Source organism: Geotrypetes seraphini, chromosome 7, assembly GCF_902459505.1.
Source record: "Geotrypetes seraphini chromosome 7, aGeoSer1.1, whole genome shotgun sequence".
NCBI lineage: Eukaryota > Metazoa > Chordata > Amphibia > Gymnophiona > Dermophiidae > Geotrypetes > Geotrypetes seraphini.
Window position 1 is genome coordinate 146,248,491 of NC_047090.1, and position 27,955 is coordinate 146,276,445.

General features: G+C 43.6%; 1 protein-coding gene across 9 annotated transcripts in view; it reads right to left on the reverse strand.

The window, feature by feature from the left end:
• Positions 1-310: 310 nt before the first annotated feature.
• C7H14orf39 (chromosome 7 C14orf39 homolog) overlaps positions 311-27,955 on the reverse strand; it is a 264,000-nt gene continuing 236,355 nt past the window's right edge. For 7 of the 9 annotated variants that reach the window (XM_033950799.1, XM_033950798.1, XM_033950797.1 and 4 more), the window contains 4 exons: positions 21,916-22,154; positions 19,393-19,528; positions 14,320-14,377; positions 311-1,864 (listed from right to left, as the gene is read on the reverse strand). In XM_033950799.1, coding sequence (XP_033806690.1) covers positions 1,665-1,864; positions 14,320-14,377; positions 19,393-19,528; positions 21,916-22,154 — 633 coding nt within the window. In that variant the 3' untranslated portion in view covers positions 311-1,664. Of the gene's footprint in view, positions 1,865-14,319; positions 14,378-19,392; positions 19,529-21,915; positions 22,155-27,955 lie in introns of those variants that run through there. The other 2 variants (XM_033950795.1, XM_033950801.1) reach the window with 2 other exon arrangements.

A 27,955-nucleotide genomic window follows, 5' to 3' on the forward strand; every position in this document is an offset into this window, starting at 1 on the left:
TAAAGGCTCAGTCAGCGGACTTCACCAACAAGTGTGCATGCATATCCCCTGCTTGTCTCTGGAGAAATCCAAGTAGACTCTGTAGCTAAAGAAAAGCTGCAGCCTCTGAAACTGTAGGGTCCTGTTCCTCAGCAAGGAGTTTCCCTAGTAGCAAGGAAGGATACTGGCTACATTTGAAATCTATGAAACCACCATTCTAAATTCAGTTATTACTTCTGCTAAAATGATTACACAATTTTAGATTTTATTATATTTATTAAAATAAAGATATAAACTTTTCAACAGTCATTTCAGCAAATATAAACTGTTTTTCATTAAATTGTGCAACATTTTGGACTTCAACCAGTGAACTAATAAAACTCAACATTAATACCAAATTTAAATCATCAGTAAATGGCATTTTTGAAATTTCTCCCTTGTGTAAATAGATATAAGAGCTGGGAGTGGGATTGGGAAGAAAGCTCTGATAGGGAAGACCCTTAGGGAGGATTCTTGTTGCCAGTCTTCTTTCCAAGGGTGGGGGCTATATCTAGGGCGATAAGATGGTGGGGAGAGGGGATTCAGATGAGGAGCATGTGGGGTGGAAGGTTCATATGCTTAGGGGTAGGGAGTTGGATATTGTTGGAGGAGGGCCTAGGAGTTCTGATGCTGGAGTGAGGCTGTGGGGGAGGGAAAATTGGTGCTGCTGGAACACATTTTAAAAAGCTGCTCCTTCAAACATTGGCAAGATGGGGGATGCACAAGTATATTTCCCATATGCAACTTTTTAAAATTGCTGTTCCCACTGGATGTGAGAAACCATACACATTCAATCCTATACCTATTTACGAGGCTCTGAATTTGGTTCATCCTTTTTAAAATACTATGAGAATTCTCCATACCATGACTTGGATGGCTGAATTCCCCTTTTCATGTCCTTTCTAAAATAGGATTCAATGAGTGTTGAACTTTAGTCTTGAGAAAAAATAATTCACTATAATTTGGTTTTGAAGAAAAACATTATCAAGTATTTTAATACAATGAATCAACATTCACACATAAGGGCCCTTTTACTAAGCTGTGGTAGGTAAGCATTAATGTGTGCTTAATGAAGAATATAAAGTACTACTGTGGGGTGCGCTCAGGCATCCCATGGTAGTTTTGCATGTGCGCACACTATTCATGTGCTAAATAATATTTTTATTTTTTAGTGCTGGGGTGGAGAGTAGGTGTTATCTGTGTTAATTGGTTAGCGCAGCTACATTGCTAAGCACTAACCAATTAGTGTGTTAGCTCTTACCTCCTAGAAAATAGGTGTAGGTTAGTGCTCATGTGCTAATAAGAAATTTAGCACATGGTCATTATAGGCAACATAGAAAAACTGGCCATTTCCCAGCAGCACTAAAAGTGGCCTTAACATGTAGTAAAGACCCATGCTGGGGACAGCACAGGCCATTTTTTAGAGTTACTTAGTAAAAGGGCTGAATAGATAAAATGGAGCAGAATTATTGAGAAAAGCCTTTAACTGCTAATCACTCTAGATATGTTAATATAAGCTTGCTTCAACAGAACTATACAAACAATATTTTTTTTGATAATTAAAATGATTCATGGCTTCATTTAAACATTTTAGAGAAAAAGCAAAATCATACACTGCCAAAGCTTAGAACCAAGAAAACATATTTTCAAAAGAATTTGAAGTGCATGGTATTTTGTGAGGAAGACTGAAAACCCTTAAAAGAGGAGGTTTGTGATAACCTCTGATCTTGTCCAAATGAAAATGGAAAACTAAATTCATCTTTTCCATTACCAAATGCTTGAGATGAAGGCTCTGGATGGAAATTAAATGTAAATTCATCTTTTTCCAGTTTCCCAAATAGACATCCTAAAGAGACATTAGTTTTAATTAATTGGTACTATATCTTACAAATAATATAAAGGTTATATACATACACATGCTGTAATATTTAGCTGTGTTAAGAAGCTAGTGTGGTTTTTATCGAGTATTACCGGTAGATATTAGCCTAAACTCATGCTAATAGCAGCACAGTAAAAAGTCATGCTAGCTGCTTAACACAGGTAGGGGGTGGGTTATGGGCATAGCAGAAGTGAAGAAAAGGTATAACCAACTGTGAAAGCTTACTTTTTCTTTACAATTAGCTAGTGCATGAGTAGATGCTGCACTCTAGGTGTCATGATTGCCACCTAGGTGACATTAAGTACTGCCACTAGCACAACAGTCAAAAAAAGATGGATGTTATGGTGATAGCAGTTCCCCCTTTTCCAATCCTGTCATCACAAGTACCTCCCTTCCAATTTCTTCTTATCACTGTAAGTACTCCCTTCTGATTCCTTCATTCTTTTATTTAAAATTTAAACAAAAGGTTTTTTTATTGAACTTCAGAATGCACTTACAATACAAAAGCATGCAGAAAAGCAACATAAAAAGCCAAAGTTGCACAGAGAGCATCAAATAAATCTAGCCTTATTATACTTCCGTATACTTATTATACTTCCGTATTTTAACAATATTTATTTTTTGTTTTCACATAAATAAATAAATAAATAAAAAGAAAGAGGGAAGGAGAAAAAAAAATAAAAAGAAAAAGGAAAGGGGACAAGGATAAAACTGCAAGTACAAAGGAGATCTCCAATACAAATCCCACATTTTCAAGTACAGTACTTCCTTTCTATGCCTCCAAACATATACAAGTACCCCATTCTAATCCTACCCAATCATAAATACCCCCTATCTATCTTCCCCGATCACACGTACCATATCCTTTTTGCTCCCCAACACACCCTCCCCCCACCCTTGAACAAACCCTGATCCCTGGGACTCACCGGGGATTTTCTGGTAGTCTAATGGGATGAGACAACAACTCCCACACCCATCTGGCTCCAGGTATCAACATAGTGTCCTTAGTGCTAGAACCTCAAAATTAACACTAGGCATCTTTAGCACCATTTGGACACCCAGAGTCAGATGGGATGAGAGCAGAGATGAAGGTAGAGAGAACGAGAGGGCACTCTCTAAAGTTAAAAAGGGGATAGATTCCGTACAAACATAGGGAAGTTCTTCTTCACCCAGAGAGTGGTAGAAAACTGGAACGCTCTTCCAGAGGCTGTTATAGGGGAAAACACCCTCCAGGGATTCAAAACATAGACAAGTTCCTGCTGAATCAGAACATAAGCAGGTAAGGCTAGTCTCAATTAGGGCACTGGTCTTTGACCTAAGGGCCGCCGCGTGAGCAGACTGCTGGTCATAATGGACCACTGGTCTGACCCAGCAGCAACAATTCTTATGTTCTAATTAGATTAGAAGAGAACCCAAAGTAGAGTCCTAAGTGGGGCTTTGGTATGCTCAGGGAGGTTAATGTTAGTTGGGTACAGAGTGAGGACAAAAAATTGGAGGGGGTAATTGTGAATGGAGTACACAACTGGAGTCATGGTCTGCCCAATATTTTGCCCAACACAGCATCAACAAGTAAGAGAGCTTGGTGTGGGGCAGAAGATTGGTTTGCTTGGCCCCTCCAACCCAAAAGCAAAGATACCTATCTGTAGTAGATATTCTCTGAAATCAGTCAACATGGGGGCAATGTCATCCATGGAACCCATTACGGACACTACCAAGTGCGCTGTCACTTCAAATTTTTAAGGTGGTACTTGTACTGTGTGTGCTGCCTGACACTGGCTCAAGGGACCATCAGTTCAGTAATAAAGTTAAGAAGCCAACTAGAGGAGGTAGACAGATAGTGAGAATATATGCCTGCTATGTTGCACATGTGGGGCAATCCATGATGGTGTGCAGGCAGAGGTGAATCACCTTTGTCTTTTGCGTGAAGTGCTGGAGCTTGTCTCCCTTCGCTGACCTCCACATTGAGATTGCCTCCTTCCCCTAAATTTATTTCTATGTAATTACTTGATTTATTTCTTTCTTTAGGGGTGGCTGAGTAGCCTTCTTCACTCTCGGAATCCTCAGACTTTTTCTGCCTTTGTGGTGTATCTTTTTAAGTATCTTGTGGCAGTTTTTGAGGAGTTACTGTTTGTGCTATTCTCAGAGAACACCTGCTACAGGCAAGAATCTTTGCTTTTTCAGAGGACAAGCAGACATAATATTCTCACATGTGGGACTCCCAACTGCCAGGATCATGACTCTGGCAAGGATCACAGACCAACAAAAAAAATGTTTTTCTTGGTGCCTTGTGTTTTTTAATAGATAAAGTCATTTGAGTGGAGCTGTTTCCACGCATCCACCAAGTCTAATTGAGCAACAACAAAGTTTACTCCTGTGTCCCCTCCCCCTTTCTGCCTAGTTTTAGGGCAGGGGTGTCAAACTCAGGTCTGTGACTTCCCTCCCTCCATCTTATTGTCCACCATACCAATCCTGGCTTCCGGGTCTTATCATCAGCACGTTCCCTCTGCCGTATGTCAGAGGAGGGGTGGGACTGTGGCAGAGGGAACATGCTGCGGAGGCCGACGGCAGCCTGCTAGGATCGCTACCACCGACCGGCGATCCTCTGCAGTCTGCTTTGAAAGTGAGACCGGGAAGCTGAAAGACGCTAGAAAGAAGGGGGAAAACATGCAGGCCTTCGGGTGGGGGGGGGGGGCCTGGTGTAGAAGTACACAGAACGAGGGGTCCAAAGAGATATGCATATGACAGACTAAGGGTGGGGGGAGGGGAATAAATAATGGGTCTAAAAACAGAGGAGAGGGAGAGAGATGGTGGACAATGGGATGGAGGGAGGGAAAGAACAGAAAGGGAAAGAAGTTGGACTCAAGGGATGGTGTGAAGGGGGGACAGAGATACTGGATAGGAGGGTAGTTGGGAAGAGAAACGGAGAGATGTGGACCCTGGGGTGGTGGGGAAGGAGGGAGAGATGCTGGATGAAAGGGTAGTTGAGAAAAGGAGAGATGGTGGATCTGGGGATGGTAGTGTCCATCGCTGCAGCTGCGGGGATGGAGTCGAAAAAAAGGAAAGATGACAGACCTCCAGGGGAAGGAAGAGAAATGGAAAGGGAGGACAGAGATGGAAGTTAGATAGTTAGTACGGAGAAAGAATTAAACGAGAGATGGGCAGGAGATCCTGGCAAGCGAGTTATCAGAAGACAACCAGAGCCTGGGACCAACATGATCTGAATAATGACCAGACAACAAAAGTTAGAAAAAATAATTTTATTTTCTGTTTTGTAATACAATATGTCAGATTTGAAATGTATATCTTGCCAGAGCTGGTATTAGACAGCAAGCGTGAACTAGGACCTAAAAGAGAGAGGAAAAGCCTTTTTTATTATTTTGTTTACATCACAGAGCAGGCGTGGGGTTAGAGAGGTTGTAACCCTATACTTCTACTAAGACTGAGGGGTCCTTTTAAGGTGCGCATTTAGCGTGTGTTAATCTTTAGCGCGTGCTAAATCGATTAGCGTACCTTAATAAAAGGACCCCTAAGTATCTTAATAAAAAATTTGGCCCGCGACTTAGCCTATGTTTTAGATTTCGGCCCCTTATGTGATTGAGATTGACACCCCTGATTTACGGGATTTGCAATCAAGCAAAGGATCGACAATGATATTAAAATCACCGCCCATAACTAGCTGGTAATCCTGGAATGGACTCAGTGCAGCCACCAAAATAGAGAAGAATGCATGAGAATAAACATTAGGTGCATAAACAGAACAAAACGCATATTTAGTACCCAAAAATTCTCCTGTCCAGATAATAAACCTACCTTCCTGGTCTGGAATAACTTTACGCAGCAATCCGGGCTTGCTTTTATGAAAGAGAATAGCAACCTTCCATTGTCTACTATTATGAGAACATAAGAATTGCCGCTGCTGGATCAGACCTGAGTTCTATCGTGCCCAGCAACAGCGGCCCTCTGGTCAAAGACCAGCACCCTAACTGAGACTAGCCCTACTTGCGTACATTCTGGTTCAGCAGGAACTTGTCTAACTTTGTCTTGAATCCCTGGAGGGTGTTTTCCCCTATGACAGACTCCGGAAAAGCGTTCCAGTTTTCTACCACTCTCTGGGTGAAGAACTTCCTTATATTCGTACATAATCTATCCCCTTTCAATTTTAGACAGTGCCCTCTCGTTCTCCCTACCTTGGAGAGAGTGAACAACCTGCCCTTATCTACTAAGTCTATTCCCTTCAGTACCTTGAATGTTTCGATCATGTCCCCTCTCAATCTCCTGTGTTCGAGGGAGAAGAGGCCCAGTTTCTCGAATCTTTCGCTGTACGGCAACTCCTCCAGCCCCTTAACCATCTTAGTCGCTCTTCTCTGGACCCTTTCGAGTAGTACTGTGTCCTTCTTCATGTATGGTGACCAGTGCTGGACGCAGTATTCCAGGTGAGGGCACACTAAGGCCCGGTCCAGCGGCATGATAACCCTCTCCGATCTGTTTGTGTTCTCCTTCTTTATCATTTCTAGCATTCTGTTCACCCTTTTCACCGCCACACATTGTATGGACGGCTTCATCGACTTATCGATCAGAACTCCCAAGTCTTTTTCCTGGGAGGTCTCTCCAAGTACCGCCATGGACATCCTATATTCGTGCATGAGATTTTTGTTACCTACATGCATCACTTTACACTTATCCACGTTGAACCTCATCTCCCATGTTGATGCCCATTCCTCAAGCCTGATTATGTCACGTTGCAGATCTTCACAATCTCCCTGGGTCTTCACTACTTTGAAGCAAACACTACATCCCCAACCCAGTCTCTACGCAGTTCATCATGCTCCTTTGGGTTGAGATAGGTGTCCTACAAGAGTAGTACATTAATTTTCAATTTCTTGCAGTAACTCATTACCTTGGAGTGTTGGAAAGTGGAGCCCAGCAACATTCAAGAAGGCCACTCAAAAGTTACCCAATATTAAATAGCATACGAAAAAACGAGTAAGCAGGACATTGAGCACTGCCCTTGGCCTCCCAGCTGAGACAAAGCTGCACCCAAGAAATACAGGCAGTAAGTCCCAGATAAACTCCCACAACATAGCCCTCTCTATTCCTCCCAATTGACAACACAACTCCTCCTTCCAACCAGCCACCAGGAACTCCCAAAGCTTCACCCCTTTCACACAACCCCCCAAACACACCACCCCCACACTCAGTCACCCCCCCCTCCACAAATCCCATCTAATCACTCCCGCTCCCACTCCCTACCCCCCGGCCACACAATAATACTAAAATGACAAGATTATTATTCCTATCGGCCCAAGAGTAACACCCCGATCAACCACTATAATAACATCTGCAGGAGGATCCCAGACAATGCGATTCTAACCAACTCCTGCCAAGCAGCCAGTGATCAAAAACAAAAGTACATATCAGGCCCTGGATATTGGGCTCCCCCTGCTCAGAACGGCTCACAAACAGACCATCCTTCAAATACTTAAAAAGAAACGCCCCCCCAAGAACAAATGAGGAACAACAGAAAAGCACATCCGAGGGTAAAGTCAAAATATCAAAAACAGTAGGTGCAATCTGGAACACAGATTCCGGCTGTACACAGGACCACCAAAAGGTCCACAAAGAACTGCCCAACTCTTACAGCTCAGTCAGGGAGGAGGGGGAAGATTGTTCAAGAATCGCTACAATTCTTCTGGCTTAGTTGCAGTAAAGGAGCGGTTGGCATGCATAACCCGGCATGCATAACCCGGACCTTAGCTGGATATTGAAGAGTGAACTTAATCCCTTTGGAAAACAACTGTGAACAGAAAGGTGTCATGGTCCAGCACTGTTCAGCCACCTTCTGGGAGAAGTCTTGAAAATGCAGGATTTTAGCGCCAGCATAATCCAGTGAGCGGTTGTTTTTTTTTTTAAACAAGTCTTAAAGCTTAGCTTTGATGGCATAATTATGGAAGCAAGCGAGCACAGCCCAAAGTTTAGCTGCCCAATCATTTTCACGCCAGAGTCTCACACGGTGCACATGCTCCACAACCACTGGCCCTTCGCTGTCAGGCAGGTCCAAATTCTGGGGAAGCTAGGCCTCCACAAAAGAATGTAGATCAGCGTCCTTGACACTCTCAGGTAAGTCTACAATTCTGATGTTTTTCCATTGAGCATGATTTTCTTGATCCTCCACATGTTCCATGAGAAGGTGGACTCAATCTTCCATTGCTGTCAGCTGACCCTCCGAGGAATGTGTGTGGTCCTCCTGAGCTGACACACGTTCCTCTCGGTGTTGAATCTGTGAGGCATGGCCCGCAATAGCATTCTTAACATCTTCCATGGAGGTGTAAAGCTTTGCCAGTTTGTCGTCCAATGGTTGCGACATATGCCGCATGGAAACTTGCATGACCTCCTCTGGTGTCCCCCTCCAGGGTCTCCTTCACCTGGGTTGTCACCATCTTAGAGCGCACAGGTGCAGGTTTGTCATTTTCACCAGCATACCAGCCAAGCCGGATCAGAAAGAGGCCAGATAACTGAAGGAAAAAAAAGGCTCCCGGGCAATTACAGCAGCCTCTATACTTTCATAAAAGTATTTACCAAGGTTCTATCAGCAAAAACACATCAGTGTAATAAGGCAAAGTAGAGCGGAGCTGAGCACCCTGATGTCCGCTCAGGTGCTAATCATCATGTGACCCCCGAGTCTTGCATGTCTGATAATGCACAAGATAAAGAAAGTGGGGGCAGTGACAGTGATTCACAAACAATTTCATATAGTGAATGTTTTGACCAGAAAGAATAGTGATCTGATCAGGGACTTAAATCTTTCCAAAGAGTCTTCTGAATTGCTTGCCAAGAATGTACTTCAAACTAAACTAAACTAAGCCTTAAGTTTATATACCGCATCATCTCCACGGAGGTGGGGCTCGACACGGTTTACAAAGCTTAAAAAGGAAAATTTACAAGAGCATATAAACAGATTTACAAGAGCATATAAACAGAGGGGATGTAAGCAAGAGAAGAGATGCTATATGTTAGAGAATAGCCAAGTTTTCAGTTGTTTTCAGAATAGTTGAAGGGTGCTCAGGTTCCGCAGCGGGACAGTGAGATCGTTCCAGAGGCCTGTGATTCTGGAGAGGAGAGATCTTCCCAGTTTGCCTGCGTGGAATACGCCATGTAGAGAGGGGAAGGATAGTTTATGTCTGTGGGCTGATCTGGTGGTGGCAGGCATCAGGGCGAGGAAGGATAGAGGGATTAGGGGTGGAAGGATGCCGTGAATGATCTTGAAAGCTAGGCAGGAGCATTTGAAATGGATTCTGGAAAGCACTGGGAGCCAGTGAAGATTGGCAAGTAGTGGGGAGACGCGATCAGATTTGCGTTTAGCAAAAATCAGCTTGGCTGCAGTGTTCTGAATAAGCTGGAGTCTGCGGAGACTTTTTTTTGTTAGGCATGAATAAATGGCATTACAGTAATCGAGTTTGGATAGGATGATGGATTGTACAAGGACGGTGAAATGATTTTGGTGAAAATAGGTGAACCTAGAACAAAAATTACATTTTATCGAAGGAGAGAAAAGGACTTGCTGCCATTCTTTACCAAAGACAACAACTTAGTATTCTGAAATGAATCGGAAACCTTCTGAAGAAAATGGGTCTTTCAGAATATAACCCAAGTGAGTGGCATCTTTTCATTGACAGTTCTATTCCATTCGGTCATTCCACCAGGATGAAAGAAGAGTACAAAGTCATCTCTTTAGTCTTGGAAAAGATAAATTACCAAGAATATCAATAGGTGATTTGTGTAGACTTGGAAGATGGTTAATTTTTTTTTCATCAACAAAGTGGCTACACAAAGTATCCTTGCTTTTTATGCCTTTGGAATAGTAGAACCAAACTTGAACATTGGGCAAAAAAAGATTAGCCTCCGAGGGAATATATTGCTGTTGGAGGACAAAATGTAATCAATGAACCTTTGGTAGCGCACAAGATAGAATCATACTGCCATCATACTGCCACATATAAAGCTAGGCCTGATGAAACAATTTGTAAAGGCTTTGAATAAATACAGTTTGTTCATTGAATACATAGCACATATGTTACCTGAATTTTACATAGAAAAGCTACATAGAATTTTACATAGAAAAGGCAGGAATTTTTGATGGTCCATAGATCAGACAATTATAAATGACCCACGTTTCATAGCATTAGTGAATGAAATTGAATCATGTTCCTGGTCTTCATTTGTTTTTGTTGTGAAAAACTTTCTTGGCAACAAGAAGGCAGACAACTACAAACAATTAGTAGAGGATATGCTCTTTCATTTCAACAGGCTTGGCTGTAACATAAATATTAAAGTCCATTATCTGCACAGTCACTTAGATCGCTTTCCAGAGAACCTTGGTGATTTAAGCGAAGAGCAAGGTGAAAGATTTCACCAAGACATAAAAAAAGTGGACGTCAGATACCAATGAAGATGGGATGTACACATGATGGCAGACTATTGTTGGAATCTTATGCAGGACTGTCCTGGCAGATCCCACTCTCAGAAATCTTACTAAAGGAGCTTCCTAGGTATCGAATGACTGGAAAGTTTGTATCATAAACTTGTGCTTTTTGATTGAAATAAGTAGATTTTCATGTTGCACACTTTTCTTTTCATTTTTAATGTTTCCTTCATGTTTAAAAGGTATCAATTTAAACACTACATTAAAATAGCCTGATTTTTTAATGGGCGAGCAGTGTGAAGAGTGGTATATGGCACATGTTTTGTATGTCACAAACTAGATCGGATAGGAGAAAACTAGCACCATTTTTGGCATTAGCAGGTCAAATATACCCAGAAACAGGTCTAAAATTTGAGGCACCAAAATGAATGTTGTCCAGTAATGGATGTATCAATTTGATCTTGGTGAAACCCAAGCAGGTTGGAGGGAAAGTTGGTGCTCAGGAAAGTTGGTGCTCAGGAAGTAAGAACATAAGAACATAAGCAGTGCCTCTGCTGGGTCAGACCAGAGGTCAATCATGTCCAGGAGTCTGCTCACATGGCGGCCCATCAGGTCCAGGACCTGCATATTAATCCTCTATCTATACCCTTCAATCCCCTTTTCCTTAGGGAAAACATCTAATCCTTTTTTGAAACCCAATACCGTACTCTGTCCTAACACGCCCTCTGGAAGTGCATTCCAGGTGTCTACCACCCTCTGGGTGAAGAAGAACTTCCTAGCATTGGTTCTGAATCTGTCACCTCTTAATTTATCCAAATGCCTTCTCGTTCTTGTAGTCTTCGAAAGTTTGAAGAATCTGTCCCTCTCCACTTTCTCTATGCCCTTCATGATCTTGTAAGTCTCTATCATGTCCCCTCTAAGCCTCCGCTTTTCCAGGGAAAGAGCCCCAGTTTTTCCAATCTTTCAGCATATGAAAGGTTTTCCATACCTTTTATCAATATCGTCGCTCTTTTCTGAACCCTCTCAAGTATCGTCATATCCTTAAGGTACGGCGACCAATATTGGACGCAGTACTCCAGATGCGGGCGCACCATCGCCTGATACAACAGCAGGATAACTTCTTTCATTCTGGCTGTAATACCTTTCTTGATAATACCTAGCATTCTGTTCGCCTTCTTAGAGGCCACTGCGCACTGTGCCAACGGTTTCATTGTGTTGTCTACCAGCACCCCCAAGTTCTTCTCTAGGCTACTTTCTCCCATTACCAGCCCTCCCATTGTGTACCTCAGATTTTTGTTTCCTACATGCAAGACTTTACATTGCTCTACATTGAACTTCATCTGCCTTCTCGTCGCCCACTCCCCTAGTTTGTTCAGGTCCCTTTGTAAATTTTCACAGGTTTTAGCAGGCAAAGTTGTTTTTTCTACTACCTCATTAGATCTTTAGGCACAAGCTTTGTAAGAAAAGAAAGTTTAGCCCTTAGTAAGGCTCTCATCTTTTTCTTAAAAAAATTTATTGTATAAAATTTCCGTTGATATCGCCGCCTCTCCTTAGTATTGGGGACTAAATAACTGTAGTGTTAGAATTTCTATTGTACAGCTATTATGTTTATGATTTGATATGATCATGAAAATTTGAAATTTAATAAAGAAATAAAATTAAAAGAAAGGACGGTATATGCATGGAACAGCTGCCCGGAAGAGGTAGTGGAGACAGACTCTGTCAGAATTCAAGAGGGCCTGAGATAGGCAAGTGGTATCTCTTGGAAAGAGAAAGAGGTAATGGTTACTGTGGATGGGCAGACTAGATGGGCCACTTGGCCTTTATCTGCCATCATGTTTCTATGTTTTGTGCAAGGAAACAGGACATCTAGTAATCCTTCAGCAGCTCAAGCTATCTGGAGTCCTCCTCCTCCCCATGTGCACCTATCTGGAGTCCTCTTCCTTCTCCCCCCCCCCCCCCTTATGCCACTCCAGTCGTCCCCCCAAGCTGTGCACCTATCCGAGCCCTCCTCCCTCTCCAGTTCCCCCCCACACCCTGTGCACCTATCTGGAGTCCTCCTCCCTTCTCCTTCCCCCCCCCCTCCGCGGGATCCTGTGCTTGCTCACCTGGCGCTTTTGTAACTCTTTGGTCGTCATCAGCGTTAGTGAACTAAACATGCTGCCTTTTATGATCTGGAAGCTTTCTCTCTGCAGAGAAAAAGCTTCCTGGTCGTCAAAAGCAGCATGTTTAGTTCACCGACGCTGATGACAGCTGAATGGTTACAGCAGCATCAGGTGAGCAAGAACAGGATGGGGGGAGGGGGGAGGGGGAGAAGATGGGAATGGGGAGGAAAGATGCCCTAGACCTTCAGAGGAAGAAAAGGAAGGGGAATATAGAGATACCAGACTAGAGAATGACACAGTGTCAAAATTCATCACCGTTCCCGTCCCCACGGATAACCACAGGAAACCATCTCCATGACATTCTTTAAGAAGAAAGGGTATGAATGGGCCCAGTAACTGACCTTCAAGCCTTGCATTGAAAATTGCTGGCGTAGAAGGACTGAGGTTGAGACGAACACTAAAGAATGACACGAGATTGTTTTTTGCGGTTATCTGCAGGGATGGGAACGGTGATTAATTTTGTCACCGTGTCATTCTCTATACCAGACCACAGGAGGAGGAAAAGAGAGAGAGATGTCAGAACACTGGATGGGGAAGGGGGTGGAAGGAAGAAGAGAGATATGTCAGACCAAGGAAAGGAAGGTGGATGAATGGGAAGAAGGGAACGACAGAGAGATGCCAGACCACAAAGGGGGGAGAAGGGTAAGGTAGGAGGGGAGAGAGATGCCAGACGATGGAAAGGAGAGGATAAAGATCTCAGACCATAAGATGGGGAAAGAGTGAAGACAGATGTCAAACCATAGGAGAGGGAAAGAGAGGAAGGATATAAGACACAGGGTTGGAGGGGAAGGGGACAGAGAGGGATGACATGGTGCACAGGGATGTGAGGGGTGGGGAAGGGAAGAAATTCTGTTTATAGATAGATGGGAATAGGGGAGAAGAAAGAGGGAGAAGATGATGCACATGGATAGATGGGAAGGGAAGACATGGAAAAGTAGATAGATTTGAGGAGGAAGCAGAAAAATGGAAGGAAGTTGAATGCTAAAAGTTAATGCTAAAGATGGATACAGGGCAGAAAATGAAGAAGAAAAACATCAATTGGATAAGAAGGCTATGGAACCAATTAAGAGCACAGAAAGAAAGAAGTGAAACCAGAGATTGGGAAAAGATGAGTAGTAAAATAAAATCACCAGACAAAAAAGGTAGGGGAAATGATTTTATTTTCCATTTAATGATTGAAACGTGTCAATTTTCAGAATTTACATCTGTTGTCTATATTTTGCACTGTTCAGGAAGAAATGTATTTCATTCTATTTCTCTGGTGTTGTACTGCAGAGCCTGGCATCTTTAAGGTTTCATTTGTGTATATTAAGACTTTTAGTTTGTGGCCCTGTATTTGCATATCTGTGTTCTGGATGTGTGACCAAGGCCAGGTATTCTGGTAGGAATGAATCTCATGAAATATTATTGATGACATGGCCCCAAGTAGGAAGATATTTGTTGGTAGTTTGTCTGGGTTTTGGAAGGCCCCGAGCTCAGGGCCGTGTCTGGAGGGCCTCTGCACATGTGCAGATGTCAACATGATATCACATGCATGCGCGTGATGTCATTGCATCGTCATCCATGCATGCGCGGAGGCCCTCTAGACACGGCCCAGAACTCAGGGAAGGAAACATGAGGTTCATGTAGAGGTGGGGCTGGGGGCAGATCAGGGCAGAGCCAAGTGTCCTTTTTTTAAAAGAGGAAATCTGGTAACCCTAGCTAAATTTATCATACTTATTATCTTTTTCAATGTTCTCTTTTGAATTGCTTCTTCTGATTTCTTAATATTACATTATTATCTGTCTAGTAAGTTCAAACAAAATTAAACATAAAAGTGCTTTGCCAATACTACTTGCCCATTTCCTTGTGTGGTGATGCAGGATTTACATTTCCATCAGAATAACTGTCATATTGCTGAAAAAGAACAGGTATTAAAACAATTTATAAGAAAGTTATAAAAAAAAATATTGCCTGACTTTTTAGATACTTTTAATAAAAATTGACTAACGTTTTAAAATATAGAAAATGCATAATTTATTTCTTACAGTACTTCTGTCATCATATTAAACCACTACAAATCTTCTTCCAAAATACGATTGAACTTATTACTTCATGTGGCCTTAGCTGTTTAAAGATGGGTCAAAGTTCAGCTACCAACGGTGAGCTTTTTTAAAATGCTGACTAGCTATTTGTCAGCTAAGGCAGACCCGGATACTTAATGATTGGTCATGTCTGTGCAACAACATTAAAAATCCAGGACAATGGTGATATCATGTACAGCTGATATTCAGTACCGTACCCGTATAGATAACCAGGCAAAATTATGACTGCTATTTAGAACATAAGAGTTGCCATACTGGGGCAAAACAAAGTGGATTTCCCCAAGTCCATCTTAATAATGGCTTATTGACTTTTGTTGTACGAAATTATCCAAACCTTTTTTAAACCCTACTAACTGATTTCACCCGGTGAGCTAAATACTGTCAGTGCCCACATAATTTCTAGAATTGCTTTGGCTCTGCCTGGACAATGCCATAGCAGTCAAAGGAAACATTCAATGGCACAGCCTAGTAAAGTGTTCATGAATATCACTTCCTGAAAAGCTCAATGAGATTTAACCAGGTAGGAAATCCTCCTGCATATTGGGCCCAGAATCTGTTATCATATTAATTATCCTATAGATTGAGGAATGATCATCTGTTCTGTTTATGACCTCATTTTAGTAGAACGTGTGAATCATGTAAATTGTCAAAATATCTAGAGCAGTATCTCGCAAACTGTGTGCCGTTGCACAATGGTGTGCCACAAGAGATTCCAGAATTTTACTTTTTAAAAAAATTCCCTTCACAAGAAAATAATTCATAAAATAAATATACACTAGAATAGATGACGTGTACGCAAGAGCATCAATGTTATGAGCATCTGTGTGCGTTAGGATTCAACCATCCAGACAAACACTATTCTTTGACTTGAGTGGTCCTTGAAAAATAAAACCAAGTAATTATTTTAGCCCTAAAAAATTAAAATGGATAAATTTTTGGGAAGATCTGAGAAAAGTGAGGGAAAGAGTGACAGTAGGGAAAATGATGGACAGAAATTAAAGTCAATTAAGCAATCCAGTTTGTCCAAATGTAAATATAATGAAGATTATATCAGATTTGGTTTCATTTTATCATTGAAAGACAGCTCACTTCCATACTGTCTGATTTGATCAATCATGCTTTCAAATGAGGCAATGGTGCCAAGTAAGCTTGATCATCAACTGGTGACAAAACAAGAACACAAAGGCAAGCCAAGAGAATACTTTGAGAATCTTGAGGCGTCTTGCTGATGAAATAAGTGCGCATCCAACAGCCTTCCACAGTAAATGAGGCATGAATCCATGACATCCTGCCCTGGGGAGGTCATCTATGTGGTTTTCTTTCAAAAATGAAGCTGGCAAGTATAAAAAATAACTTTAAAATCAAATCTGGAAAAATCCAACATGGCCACTGAGGGCCTGTTTTGACTAAAAATAGTGAAAAAAAGGATCAGCTCCCAACTCTCAACAAAGCAGTTGAGACTGGTTTTTTTTTTGTTTTTTTTTAGGACTGTTGTATACAATACCTTAATTTAAATTCTTAACCTTGGGGCTATTCAATCAGTTTATGGGAACTTCTCAGATTGAAAGAGTTCACCAGGATATATTCACGCAGGGTAGTATCCTAGAGTGCCCATGAGAAATAACCCACAAGCATCCTTTTGTATCCAGCCCTGAATGTTTTTTTTTTATAAATCAAAAAACAGTGTTAGTAATTTGTGTTAAAAAGTTATTTTATTAGTCCTAAAACAATACCCACAGTACCGAGTGCTTGGCTAATATGTGAGAGTTAAAGAATATTTAACCATAATGATAAGTCACTTCAAAAAGTCCCATGTGTCATGAGCAAAATTGTATTCAAACACCCATCAAGCTCTGATCATATCAAAAGGGGAATTTATCTTGATGAAGCCTGAAAATTGTGTCTATTTTGCAAATCCATTAAAGTCAATTGAAGGGAGTGCCCTGTTTCGTATTCTTCATCAGGGGCAAACTCAGGGGCACTTAACCCTAGAAAGAGGTAAAATGCTGCTCCTCATGAAATAGCCCAGGAAATCCACAGTGAACACTCAAAAACAGTGATTTTTAGGGGTGGGGGTAGGGCATACAGGGAAACCACCTAAAAATCCCTGATTCAAGCTGTTAGCTGGTACTCACAGAAACATGTGCTGACAGGAAAACACTGCAGATAAAGCTGAAACACCTCACAGGGAGATCCTCTTCCCTAACTTGCTAGAAAGTTGGACTTTGAATTTTATGACTGACCCACCAGCCTGACGACCACGGCTGGTTACCTCCACCATCCTTGGACACACTACGCAGCACACCTGGTGGAGGAACACAGTCTGACACTGATCCCGAGCGCGCCTCCATGGAATCATGCAGCCTGCACTCGACTGACTAGCATATGAACCTTGGGTGAGCTAACTTCCAAGGAAACGGTCTCTGAGCCCTAATCTGATGTAAAGGTTGTCCAGAAGGCTTACTGACAAGCAGGGAACCCCTCAGAAGTAGACTTTTCCCAAAGGTCTGCGATATCCCGCAGTTGGAGCTGTATCCACATTGAACCTCTGCAGCATGAGGGTGAAAACCGCGAATGCAAAGACAAATTGCATGAAATAAAACAAGAGCAGAAGACAAGCTCCTACAGGAAGAAAGACTGAAGTTACAGAGACAGAGATGAGGTAAGAGGGGGAGGGGTTTAAGTTTCTGAAGTTTGAGGCTTCCTACAAAGTAACGGCGGATGGACGGAAATAACCCACTGGTCCTGGAATAAAGTAGGATTGTACAAGAAGCTTCCACACAGCTAAGCCATGTTAATTTCCATGGTAGCATAGTAACATAGTAACATAGTAACATAGTAGATGACGGCAGATAAAGACCCGAATGGTCCATCCAGTCTGCCCAACCTGATTCAATTTAAATTTTTTTTTTTCTTCTTAGCTATTTCTGGGCGAGAATCCAAAGCTTTACCCGGTACTGTGCTTGGGTTCCAACTGCCGAAATCTCTGTTAAGACTTACTCCAGCCCATCTACACCCTCCCAGCCATTGAAGCCCTCCCCTGCCCATCCTCCTCCAAACGGCCATGCACAGACACAGACCGTACAAGTCTGCCCAGTAACTGGCCTAGTTCAATCTTTAATATTATTTTCTGATTCTAAATCTTCTGTGTTCATCCCACGCTTCTTTGAACTCAGTCACAGTTTTACTCTCCACCACCTCTCTCGGGAGCGCATTCCAGGCATCCACCACCCTCTCCGTAAAGTAGAATTTCCTAACATTGCCCCTAAATCTACCACCCCTCAACCTCAAATTATGTCCTCTGGTTTTACCATTTTCCTTTCTCTGGAAAAGATTTTGTTCTACGTTAATACCCTTTAAGTATTTGAACGTCTGAATCATATCTCCTCTGTCTCTCCTTTCCTCTAGGGTATACATATTCAGGGCTTCCAGTCTCTCCTCATACGTCTTCTGGCGCAAGCCTCCTATCATTTTCGTCGCCCTCCTCTGGACCGCCTCAAGTCTTCTTACGTCTTTCGCCAGATACGGTCTCCAAAACTGAACACAATACTCCAAGTGAGGCCTCACCAATGACCTGTACAGGGGCATCAACATCTTCTTCCTTCTACTGACTACGCCTCTCTTTATACAGCCCAGAATCCTTCTGGCAGCAGCCACTGCCTTGTCACACTGTTTTTTCGCCTTTAGATCTTCGGACACTATCACCCCAAGGTCCCTCTCCCCGTCCGTGCATATCAGCTTCTCTCCTCCCAGCATATACGGTTCCTTCCTATTATTAATCCCCAAATGCATTACTCTGCATTTCTTTGCATTGAATTTTAGTTGCCAGGCATTAGACCATTCCTCTAACTTTTGCAGATCCTTTTTCATATTTTCCACTCCCTCTACGGTGTCTACTCTGTTACAAATCTTGGTATCATCTGCAAAAAGGCACACTTTTCCTTTTAACCCTTCAGCAATGTCACTTACATACATATTGAACAGGATTGGCCCCAGCACCGAACCCTGAGGGACTCCACTAGTCACCTTTCCTTCCTTCGAGCGACTTCCATTAACCACCACCCTCTGGCGTCTGTCCGACAGCCAGTTTCTGACCCAGTTCACCACTTTGGGTCCTAACTTCAGCCCTTCAAGTTTGTTCAACAGCCTCCTATGAGGAACTGTATCAAAGGCTTTGCTGAAATCCAAGTAAATTACATCTAGCATATGTCCTCGATCCAGCTCTCTGGTCACCCAATCAAAAAATTCAATCAGGTTCGTTTGGCACGATTTACCTTTTGTAAAGCCATGTTGCCTCGGATCCTGTAACCCATTAGATTCAAGAAAATATACTATCCTTTCTTTCAGCAACACTTCCATTATTTTTCCAACAACTGAAGTGAGGCTCACCGGCCTGTAGTTTCCTGCTTCATCCTTGTGACCACTTTTATGAATAGGGACCACATCCGCTCTCCTCCAATCCCCAGGAATAGCATGGAGGGAAAAGGCTGTAGTTCTACTATTTGTATGCCCTCAACCTAGCTGCAATGTCCTACTCAAAATGACTAATCAAAGAAATAAGCCTCCACTCATATAGGCCAACAGACACTGAATGGCCAGTGAGAGAAGAAGAGGACCTGAAGCCTGATGCTCTGCTTGATCATCAGTCCCTTCCTCTTCTCTTGGGATAGCTGAATAAAGGCTACAGGATGGACAGGTGAACAGATGGCATGTTAACTGTGGTATTCATGCACAAGGCACAGTACCACCACCGTGCATTTCTTTGAAAAAGAAAACCATGTAGAAAAATGGAATTAAGTTGAGAATTTAAAGAAAATAAACACTTACCTGGTCTGATGAATTTGTTGTTTCAAATACAGAAGATTCAAACAAATTAAAATGTGGTGATTTTGGAGTGGAGGTCATGAGAAAGGAAAATGCAGGTGACTTAGATGTTTGTCCTTCACATCCTACATTATTTGTTCTAGAAAGAAAGACAAGTCATTTTCTTTTCTGAAAGCTAAATCAAGATAGCATGACTAAAAGATCTGTGTGGATATCCACTTCTGTTCCCTTTCTTTATCTATCTACATATCCAGGGTTTTTTTTTTTTCTGCTGGTATCTTTGGACATCCACTACCTTTATATTCTGTTTTCAGATGGAGCCTGGGTATGGACAGTGCAAAAAGTGTATTGTCACTAACTTCTTTAGAAATCTCGAGACCGCCCGTACCGTACATGCATGAGTGCCCTAATACTTGAAGTTCACTGAAACGACGAGCTGAAGTGATGCAAATCAGGAAGCCTGCTTTCCACGTAAGAGATCTGAGGGATGAAGATGCCAATGGTTCAAAGGATGGCTTCATGAGAGTGGAAAGTACGCGTGTTAGAGCCCCCTGGCAGCAGTTTTGCCGTTTTACCTGGGGCTGACGGAGACAACCGCCTCCATACCCGCTGCCCTCCCCCAGGGGGGGAGGTGCACAGAGAGGGAAGAGGGATGGGGCCCCCACCTGCGGCGCAACTGTCAACTGGGGCAGACTGTCCTCAGTACGCCCCGAATGAGTGGCGCTGCCAGGAACCAGGGGTCCGCAGCAATGTCGGTGACCCACCCAACCCGTCTTGAAACACGGACCAAGGAGTCTAATGTGCGAGCTAGTCTGAGGGGATAAGTGGCAAAACCCTGCGGCGCAATGAAGGTGAGAGCTGGTGCGCGCCAGCCGAGGTGAGATCCCGCTGTCACTGGGCACACTACCGGCCCATCTTGCCCGCACCATCGGGAAAGGGAAGTGTGACCGCGCGTGATAGGACCCGAAAGATGGTGAACTACACCTGCAGGGCGAAGCCAGAGGAAACTCTGGTGAAGGTCTGTAGCTGTCCTGACATGCAAATCGGTCGTCCGACCTGGGTATAGGGGCAAAAGACTAATCGAACCATTTAGTAGCTGGTTCCCTCCAAAGTTTCCCTCAGGATAACTGGCGTTCTCCCGTTCGATGCAGTTTTATCCAGTACAGCGCATGATTAGAGGTCTTGGAGCCGAAACGATCAACATATTCTCAAACTTTAAATGCCTGAGATGCTGGTTGTAAAGAGGATGGCTTTTTAGCAGTTTTACCCAATGCAGGAATGATGTCCGATGTCGAGAAAAATGGCGATACCGGTACCTTTGGTACCGATGGCATTGATTTGTTGCTGTAGGCCATAGCTGGTCCAAACAGCTTCTCTTGCTGGATATATCGAGTCCTAAGAGAGCATTTTTGTAACGTAAATCAGTGGATGTAAGTGTCTATTTGATACTTCGGCTCCAGACACTGAATGCATTAGTTGTGTCGGTCAGTGATGGAGATGAGCCGCTGGCAACGAGTGCCCTTTTTAAACCCGCTAGAAGGCCTTGACATGTGAGGAAAAATTTTGACAGCAAGGTCGAAAAATGCAATGGTTGCACCCTGAGATGAAAACCAGTGAGAAAAAACCAGAGAGAAAAGGCCCGAAGGCCCATACTGAGGAAATAAAAAGGACAAAAGAAAATAACTTTTTTTTGTTAAAGAAATAGAACAGAATATGAAAATACTAAAAGTAGATAAACAAAAGAAAGGAAAACTGAGCCAAAAGGCAAAATGTACATTGACTGGGAAGGCAACTCAATTGGACAAAGTCCAAAAAACAATTTCTTCGCTCCAAAGAAAACGAAGAACTGAGGAACTGCAAGCCAGCGTCTGGTGGGAAGGCACTTGAACATGTACGGTGCAGGCAGTCTCAAAGTCTCTTAAGAAGTTAAAATGACAGTATACTTTTAGCATTGTTTATACCAGGCTCTATGCCTGCTTGTCCAAGGATAATTCAGTTTTAAAAAATAGATCAATATATAATCTCCCAGCAGAAATGCACACTATACCAGCTAGTAGTAAATTATGGGATTGATTATACTAAAGTGTACTAACATCAGCAGTAAACTTATGAAGTATTTATCTGCAGTAATAAGAATTGATTTTAATAACATGTAAATAAGGCAAAAGTAAGGCACATGTGTACTTTATATGGATAGTATCACAAAAACCTAATAAACCACCTCAAAATGTTTTTTCCCACTAATGTTATCTGTGATGCAGTTTGCATGTGTACTCATTTCCTGCACAAATTTATTTTTTCTTTTTTTTTTTTTCATCTCATTACTTCATTACCACAGACAAAGTTAATTTATGTTTGTTAAAAGCAGTTTTATATGTAAATTTAAATGTGCTATCATATTTAAAGCATGTTAAAGCCTATTAGCACACCTTAGTACCATCATGTTTGATACAATATCCAAGGTTATATATTCATTCAGCCATACTGTCTTTTTATTCTATATTTCAAAATAAAATTCTGTCTTACTGTTCAAATGTGGGTGTTTTAGAGAACTCTTCTTTATTCACAGTGGATTCCGAGCTTTGCATAAACGTGGATGTTACTGAGGTTGTAGGAAAGAAAGACTGCTCAGGAGTTCTGGGAAACTGAAGACATTCAGGAATTCTGGAGAAAATGTCAGAATTTTCCTCTAGTCTGTCAGTTACTTCCTCTGGTGTTGTAAAACTTTCCTTATGTATAGCCTTTAATTTGAAGACAAATATTACCTGTTAAATTATAGTATTCTATGCATTTGTTTTGTACAGAATGAAAGATTAGGTTCCTACCTTTGCTAATCTTCTCTCTTGTAAATCCATTTTATTCTGGAACCAGTGGGTTATTCCCCCCTCCTCCTGCCAGGGTCTGTAGGAAGCCTCAAAACTTCAGAGGCTTTCTTCCCCTAATCACTGAGCATGCTCCATAGGCAGCTGAATGCTTTTTTGTTTGGGGGGGAAAAAGCTCTGCCCCAGACCCCACCCCCATAACAGTACTAATTGTAATACCATTTTTTCCAAATATAAATATAATCTTATTAACAACATATAATGGTTAACCACAAAATTAAACTACACAAATCACACTGTATGCTTCTCAACATTCATTCCTACCAGAACACTTGACCTTGGTGACACATGCAGAACACAGATAACCCCTATGCAAATACAGGATCACAAACTAAAAAGCACAGTTACTTACCGTAACAGGTGTTATCCAGGGACAGCAGGCAGATATTCTTGACTGATGGGTGACGGCACCGACGGAGCCCCGGTACGGACAATTTTAGAGTGATTGCACTCTAAGAACTTTAGAAAGTTCTAGCTAGGCCACACCGCGCGTGCGCGAGTGCCTTCCCGCCCGACAGAGGCGTGCGGTCCCCAGTTAGGATAAGCGAGCTAAGAAGCCAACCCGGGGAGGTGGGAGGGACGCAAGAATATCTGCCTGCTGTCCCTGGATAACACCTGTTATGGTAAGTAACTGCGCTTTATCTCAGGACAAGCAGGCAGCATATTCTTGACTGATGGGTGACCTCCAAGCTAACAAAAAGAGGGATGGAGGGAAGGTTGGCCATTAGGAAAACAAATTTTGTAAAACAGATTGGCCGAAGTGTCCATCCCGTCTGGAGAATGCATCCAGACAATAGTGAGATGTAAAAGTATGAACTGAGGACCAAGTAGCAGCTTTGCAGATTTCCTCAATGGAAGTTGAACGAAGGAAAGCTACAGATGCTGCCATAGCTCTAATCTTGTGGCCCGTGACAGAACCTTCCAGTGTCAGGCCCGACTGAGCATAACAGAATGAAACGCAAGCAGCCAGCCAATTGGAAAGGGTGTGTTTAGATACAGGATGACCCAACTTGTTAGGATCAAAGGACAAAAACAGTTGAGGGGATGATCTGTGAGGTTTGGTGCGATCAAGATAGTAAGCCAGAGCACGTTTACAATCCAAGGTGTGCAAAGCCTGTTCACCTGGAGTAGAATGAAGCTTAGGAAAAAAAACAGGTAGAACGATGGACTGGTTAAGATGAAACTCAGACACAACCTTAGGAAGGAATTTTGGATGTGTACGGAGGACGACCTTATCATGGTGAAAAACAGTGAAAGGTGGATCAGCCACCAGTGCATGGAGCTCACTGACCCTCCTGGCAGAAGTGAGAGCTATAAGAAAGACCACTTTCCAAGTTAGAAATTTAAAATGCGTTGTGGCCAAAGGCTCGAAAGGAGGTTTCATTAACGCAGAAAGAACCACATTAAGATCCCATACAACAGGAGGGGCCCTAAGAGGTGGCTTCACATTGAAAAGGCCCTTCATGAACCTAGAAACCAAGGGATGAGCTGAGAGGGGTTTTCCATGAATCGGCTCATGAAAAGCTGTAATAGCACTAAGGTGAACTCTTATCGAAGAGGATTTAAGACCAGAGTCAGATAAGGATAAAAGATAGTCCAACACCAGTCCCACTGCTGTAGACATGGGATTATGGTGATGTAAAAGGCACCAGGAAGAAAACCGAGACCACTTTTGTTGGTAACATTGAAGAGTAGATGGTTTTCTGGAGGCATCAATAACAGAACGGACAGGCTGAGAAAGGAGAGAGTGAGCCGAAGTCAGCCCGAGAGATACCAAGCTGTCAGGTGCAGAGACTGTAAGCTGGGATGAAGTAGAGTTTGCTGATGCTGTGTAAGTAGTGAAGGAAACAGTGGAAGAGGTATGGGTTCCCTGGAACTGAGTTGAAGCAGAAGGGAGAACCAATGCTGCCTGGGCCACCGTGGAGCGATGAGAATCATGGTGGCTTGTTCCCTCTTGAGCTTGAATAATGTGCGCAGCATGAGCGGAAGAGGAGGAAATGCATAGAGGAAGAGATTGGTCCAATCCAGGAGAAATGCATCGGGTTCCAGACGGTGAGGGGAGTAAAGTCTGGAGCAAAACAGGGGCAGTTGATGGTTGTGGGGAGCTGCAAAAAGATCCACTTGAGGTGTGCCCCATTGAGAGAAAATGGACTGGAGAGTCGAGGGGTCGAGAGTCCATTCGTGAGGTTGAAGAATTCTGCTGAGATTGTCTGCTAAGCAATTCTGTTCCCCTTGGATGTAGACTGCCTTCAGGAATAGGTGACGAGCAGTCGCCCAGGTCCAAATCCTTTGAGCTTCCTGACACAAGAGGCGGGATCCCGTCCCTCCCTGTTTGTTGATGTAGTACATTGCAACTTGGTTGTCTGTGCAAATGAGTAGTACCCGAGGAAAAAGAAGATGTTGAAAAGCCTTGAGGGCGTAAAACATCGCTCTGAGTTCCAGGAAATTGATGTGGTGTCTCTTTTCCTGGGCAGTCCAAAACCCCTGAGTTTGGAACTCGTTCAAGTGAGCTCCCCATGCATAGGGGGAGGAATCCGTGGTGATGACCAGTTGATGAGGAGGTAGATGGAACAGCAGACCTCTGGATAGATTTGAAGATGTCAACCACCAAAGAAGCGACTGCCGAAGAGACGAGGTCACAGATATGAGTTGTGAGCATGGATCCGTCGCTTGAGACCACTGGTTCGCTAAGGTCCATTGAGGAGTACGTAGGTGGAGACGTGCGAAGGGAGTGACATGCACTGTGGAAGCCATGTGGCCCAAGAGTATCATCATGTGGTTTGCAGAGATGGACGTTTGCTGCAACACCCGTTGACAGAGATACAGTATGTTGTGAAGGCGATTTGTTGGAAGAAATGCCCTCATCTGAAGTGTGTCCAGAATGGCTCCAATGAATTGAAGTCGTTGAGTTGGAATTAGATGCGACTTGGGTCGATTGATTTCGAACCCTAACAGTTGAAGGAGAAAAATGGTCTGATTGGTGGCAAACTGAACGGCCAGAGGAGAATGAGCCTTGATGAGCCAGTCGTCCAGATAAGGGAAGACTTGAAAGTTGTGGGAACGAAGATAAGCTGCGACCACAATCAGACATTTGGTGAATACCCTGGGGGAGGAGGCTAGGCCGAAGGGTAACACCTTGTATTGGTAATGATGTTGGTTGACAAGGAAGCGGAGATATTGTCTGGACGTCAGATGAATCGGAATGTGAGTGTACGCCTCCTTGAGATCGAGGGAACATAGCCAGTCTCCTTGAGAGAGAAGAGGGTAAAGGGTGGCAAGAGATAACATCTTGAACTTCTCCTTGACCAGACATTTGTTGAGATCCCTGAGATCTAATATTGGTCTGAGATCTCCGGTCTTTTTGGGTACCAGAAAGTACCGGGAATAAAATCCCAGGCCTTGCTGGTCTTGAGGAACTGGTTCGATAGCATTGAGAAGAAGGAGGGATTGAACCTCCTGAGCGAGGAGGAGGGACTGAGCCTTGTTGGAAGTAGACTCTTTTGGCAGACCTAATGGTGGAGGAGTCTGAAAGTTTAGGGAGTAGCCGTGGGCGATGATAGCAAGTACCCACTGGTCGGAGGTGATTGCTTCCCAGCGAGAAAGAAAAACATGGAGTCGACCTCCTATGGGCTGAGGAAGAAGACAGGAGGGAGGAAGACTGGCAATGCCCTGGAGAAGAGAGTCAAAAGGGCTGTGTCGGCTTAGGTTGAGAAGAAGGCTTTACAGTAGGCTGTTGTTGCTGACGAGCCTGTTGCTGTTGTTGACGCTGTCTGCGAGGTTGAGGAGGATGAGGCTGAGCCGGTCGAGCAGAAAACCTCCGTTGATATGAAGATTGTTGCCTGAATGGGCGAGGAGGAGGAGGTTTCTTCTTGTTTTTCAACAAGGTGTCCCACCTAGTTTCATGTGCAGAGAGCTTTTGCGTGGTGGTATCCATGGACTCCCCAAACAGCTCATCCCCTAGGCAGGGCGCATTGGCAAGCCGGTCCTGGTGGTTTACATCCAGGTCTGAGACCCGTAGCCATGCCAACCTTCTCATTGCCACAGACATAGCAGTAGCCCGTGATGTCAGTTCAAAAGTATCATAAATTGAACGGACCATAAACTTTCTGAGTTGCAAAAGACTAGAGGTACATTGCTGAAAAGCAGGAAGTTTACGGTCCGGAATATACTTTTGAAAAGAGATGTTGAATGAGATGTTTCAGGTAAAAAGAGAAGTGGAATGCGTAATTACCTGAACGGTTGGCCAACATCGCATTTTGGTAAAGGCGTTTCCCAAATTTATCCATGGCCTTTCCTTCTCTGCCAGGAGGGACAGAGGCGTAAACACTAGCTCCTGCAGATTTCTTCAGGGTTGACTCTACCAGCAGAGATTCATGGGGAAGTTGGTGTTTGTCAAATCCTGGAATTGGAATCACTTTATAAAGAGATTCCAGTTTTCTTGGGGCTCCTGGAATCGTCAAAGGAGTTTCCAGATTCTTATAAAAAGTTTTCCTCAAGATGTCATGGAGGGGCAACTTCAAAAACTCTTTAGGAGGTTGGTCAAAATCCAAAGCATCCAGAAATGCCTTGGATTTTTTAGAGTCAGACTCTAAAGGAATAGAAAGGGTGTCTGACATCTCCTTTAAAAATTTGGTGAAGGAGGAGTGCTCTGGCTTAGCAGCAGGATCCTGCACCGATGGATCATCCTCATCAGATGAATAATCTTCCTCGGTACCGAGGGGATCATCCGAGTCGTCCCACAAGTCAGGGTCCCGTACCGATTTCCCTGAACGGGTGGAGACGGTACCTGGGGAGTGTAGTATGGTACGGGGTTCAGAGAACGGTACCGGGTCAGAAATCGTAGGAGTAGTACGCCACTTCGGTTCCGCTGACAGAACAGGCATGGATAGAGATTTGTGCGGTGCCGATAAAGTCGATGTCAATAAAAGAGGCTGATCGACAGTCGGCACCGAAGGCTCAGTCGGTACCGATACTGGAAGGTTCGGAGTCAACAGAGCCGGGAGCAAGTGTTGGAGTTGCTCCTTAAGCTGGACCTGGAGGATAGAGGCAATGCGCTCATCCAACGTTGGTCCCGATGGCACCGGTACCGGTTTTTTCTTGCTCGGTACCTTCGGTGCTGCTCGACGCTCGGGTGAAGTCGATGCCGATGACGAGGCAGTGACTTCAATGGGAGCGGAGCGCTTACGGGGCCGGCGCTCAGTCTGCAGGACTTGGCTCACTGCATGCTCGACAGGCGGGCCTAGAACAGTAGGGGAAGGCTTCTTAGCCGGCTTACCTACAGGAGTCGACACCGGCGATGTATCTTGCGGTGCCAAGACAGTCGGAGTCGATTTGGAGGAAGTCGTCGACGTCGATACCGGTGTAACTTCCATAGCGGTACCGAAAAGGATCCGCTGTTGAATTTGATGATTTTTTAACGTTCTTTTTTGTAAAGAACTACAGCGGGTGCAGGTTTCAGCCCTATGGTTCGGACCCAGACACTGGAGGCACCACTTGTGCGGGTCGGAGAGGGATATAGGGCGTGCACACCGCTGACACTTTTTGAAACCCGGTGACGGGGGCATGAAGGGAAAAACTGCTGTAGCAAAATCGAAGCCCAAGGCTTCGATGGTGCCAACAGGCCCCGCCGGGGCAGATCGAAAAAAATGAAAATAAAACGATCTTTTTTTTTTTTTTTACAAACG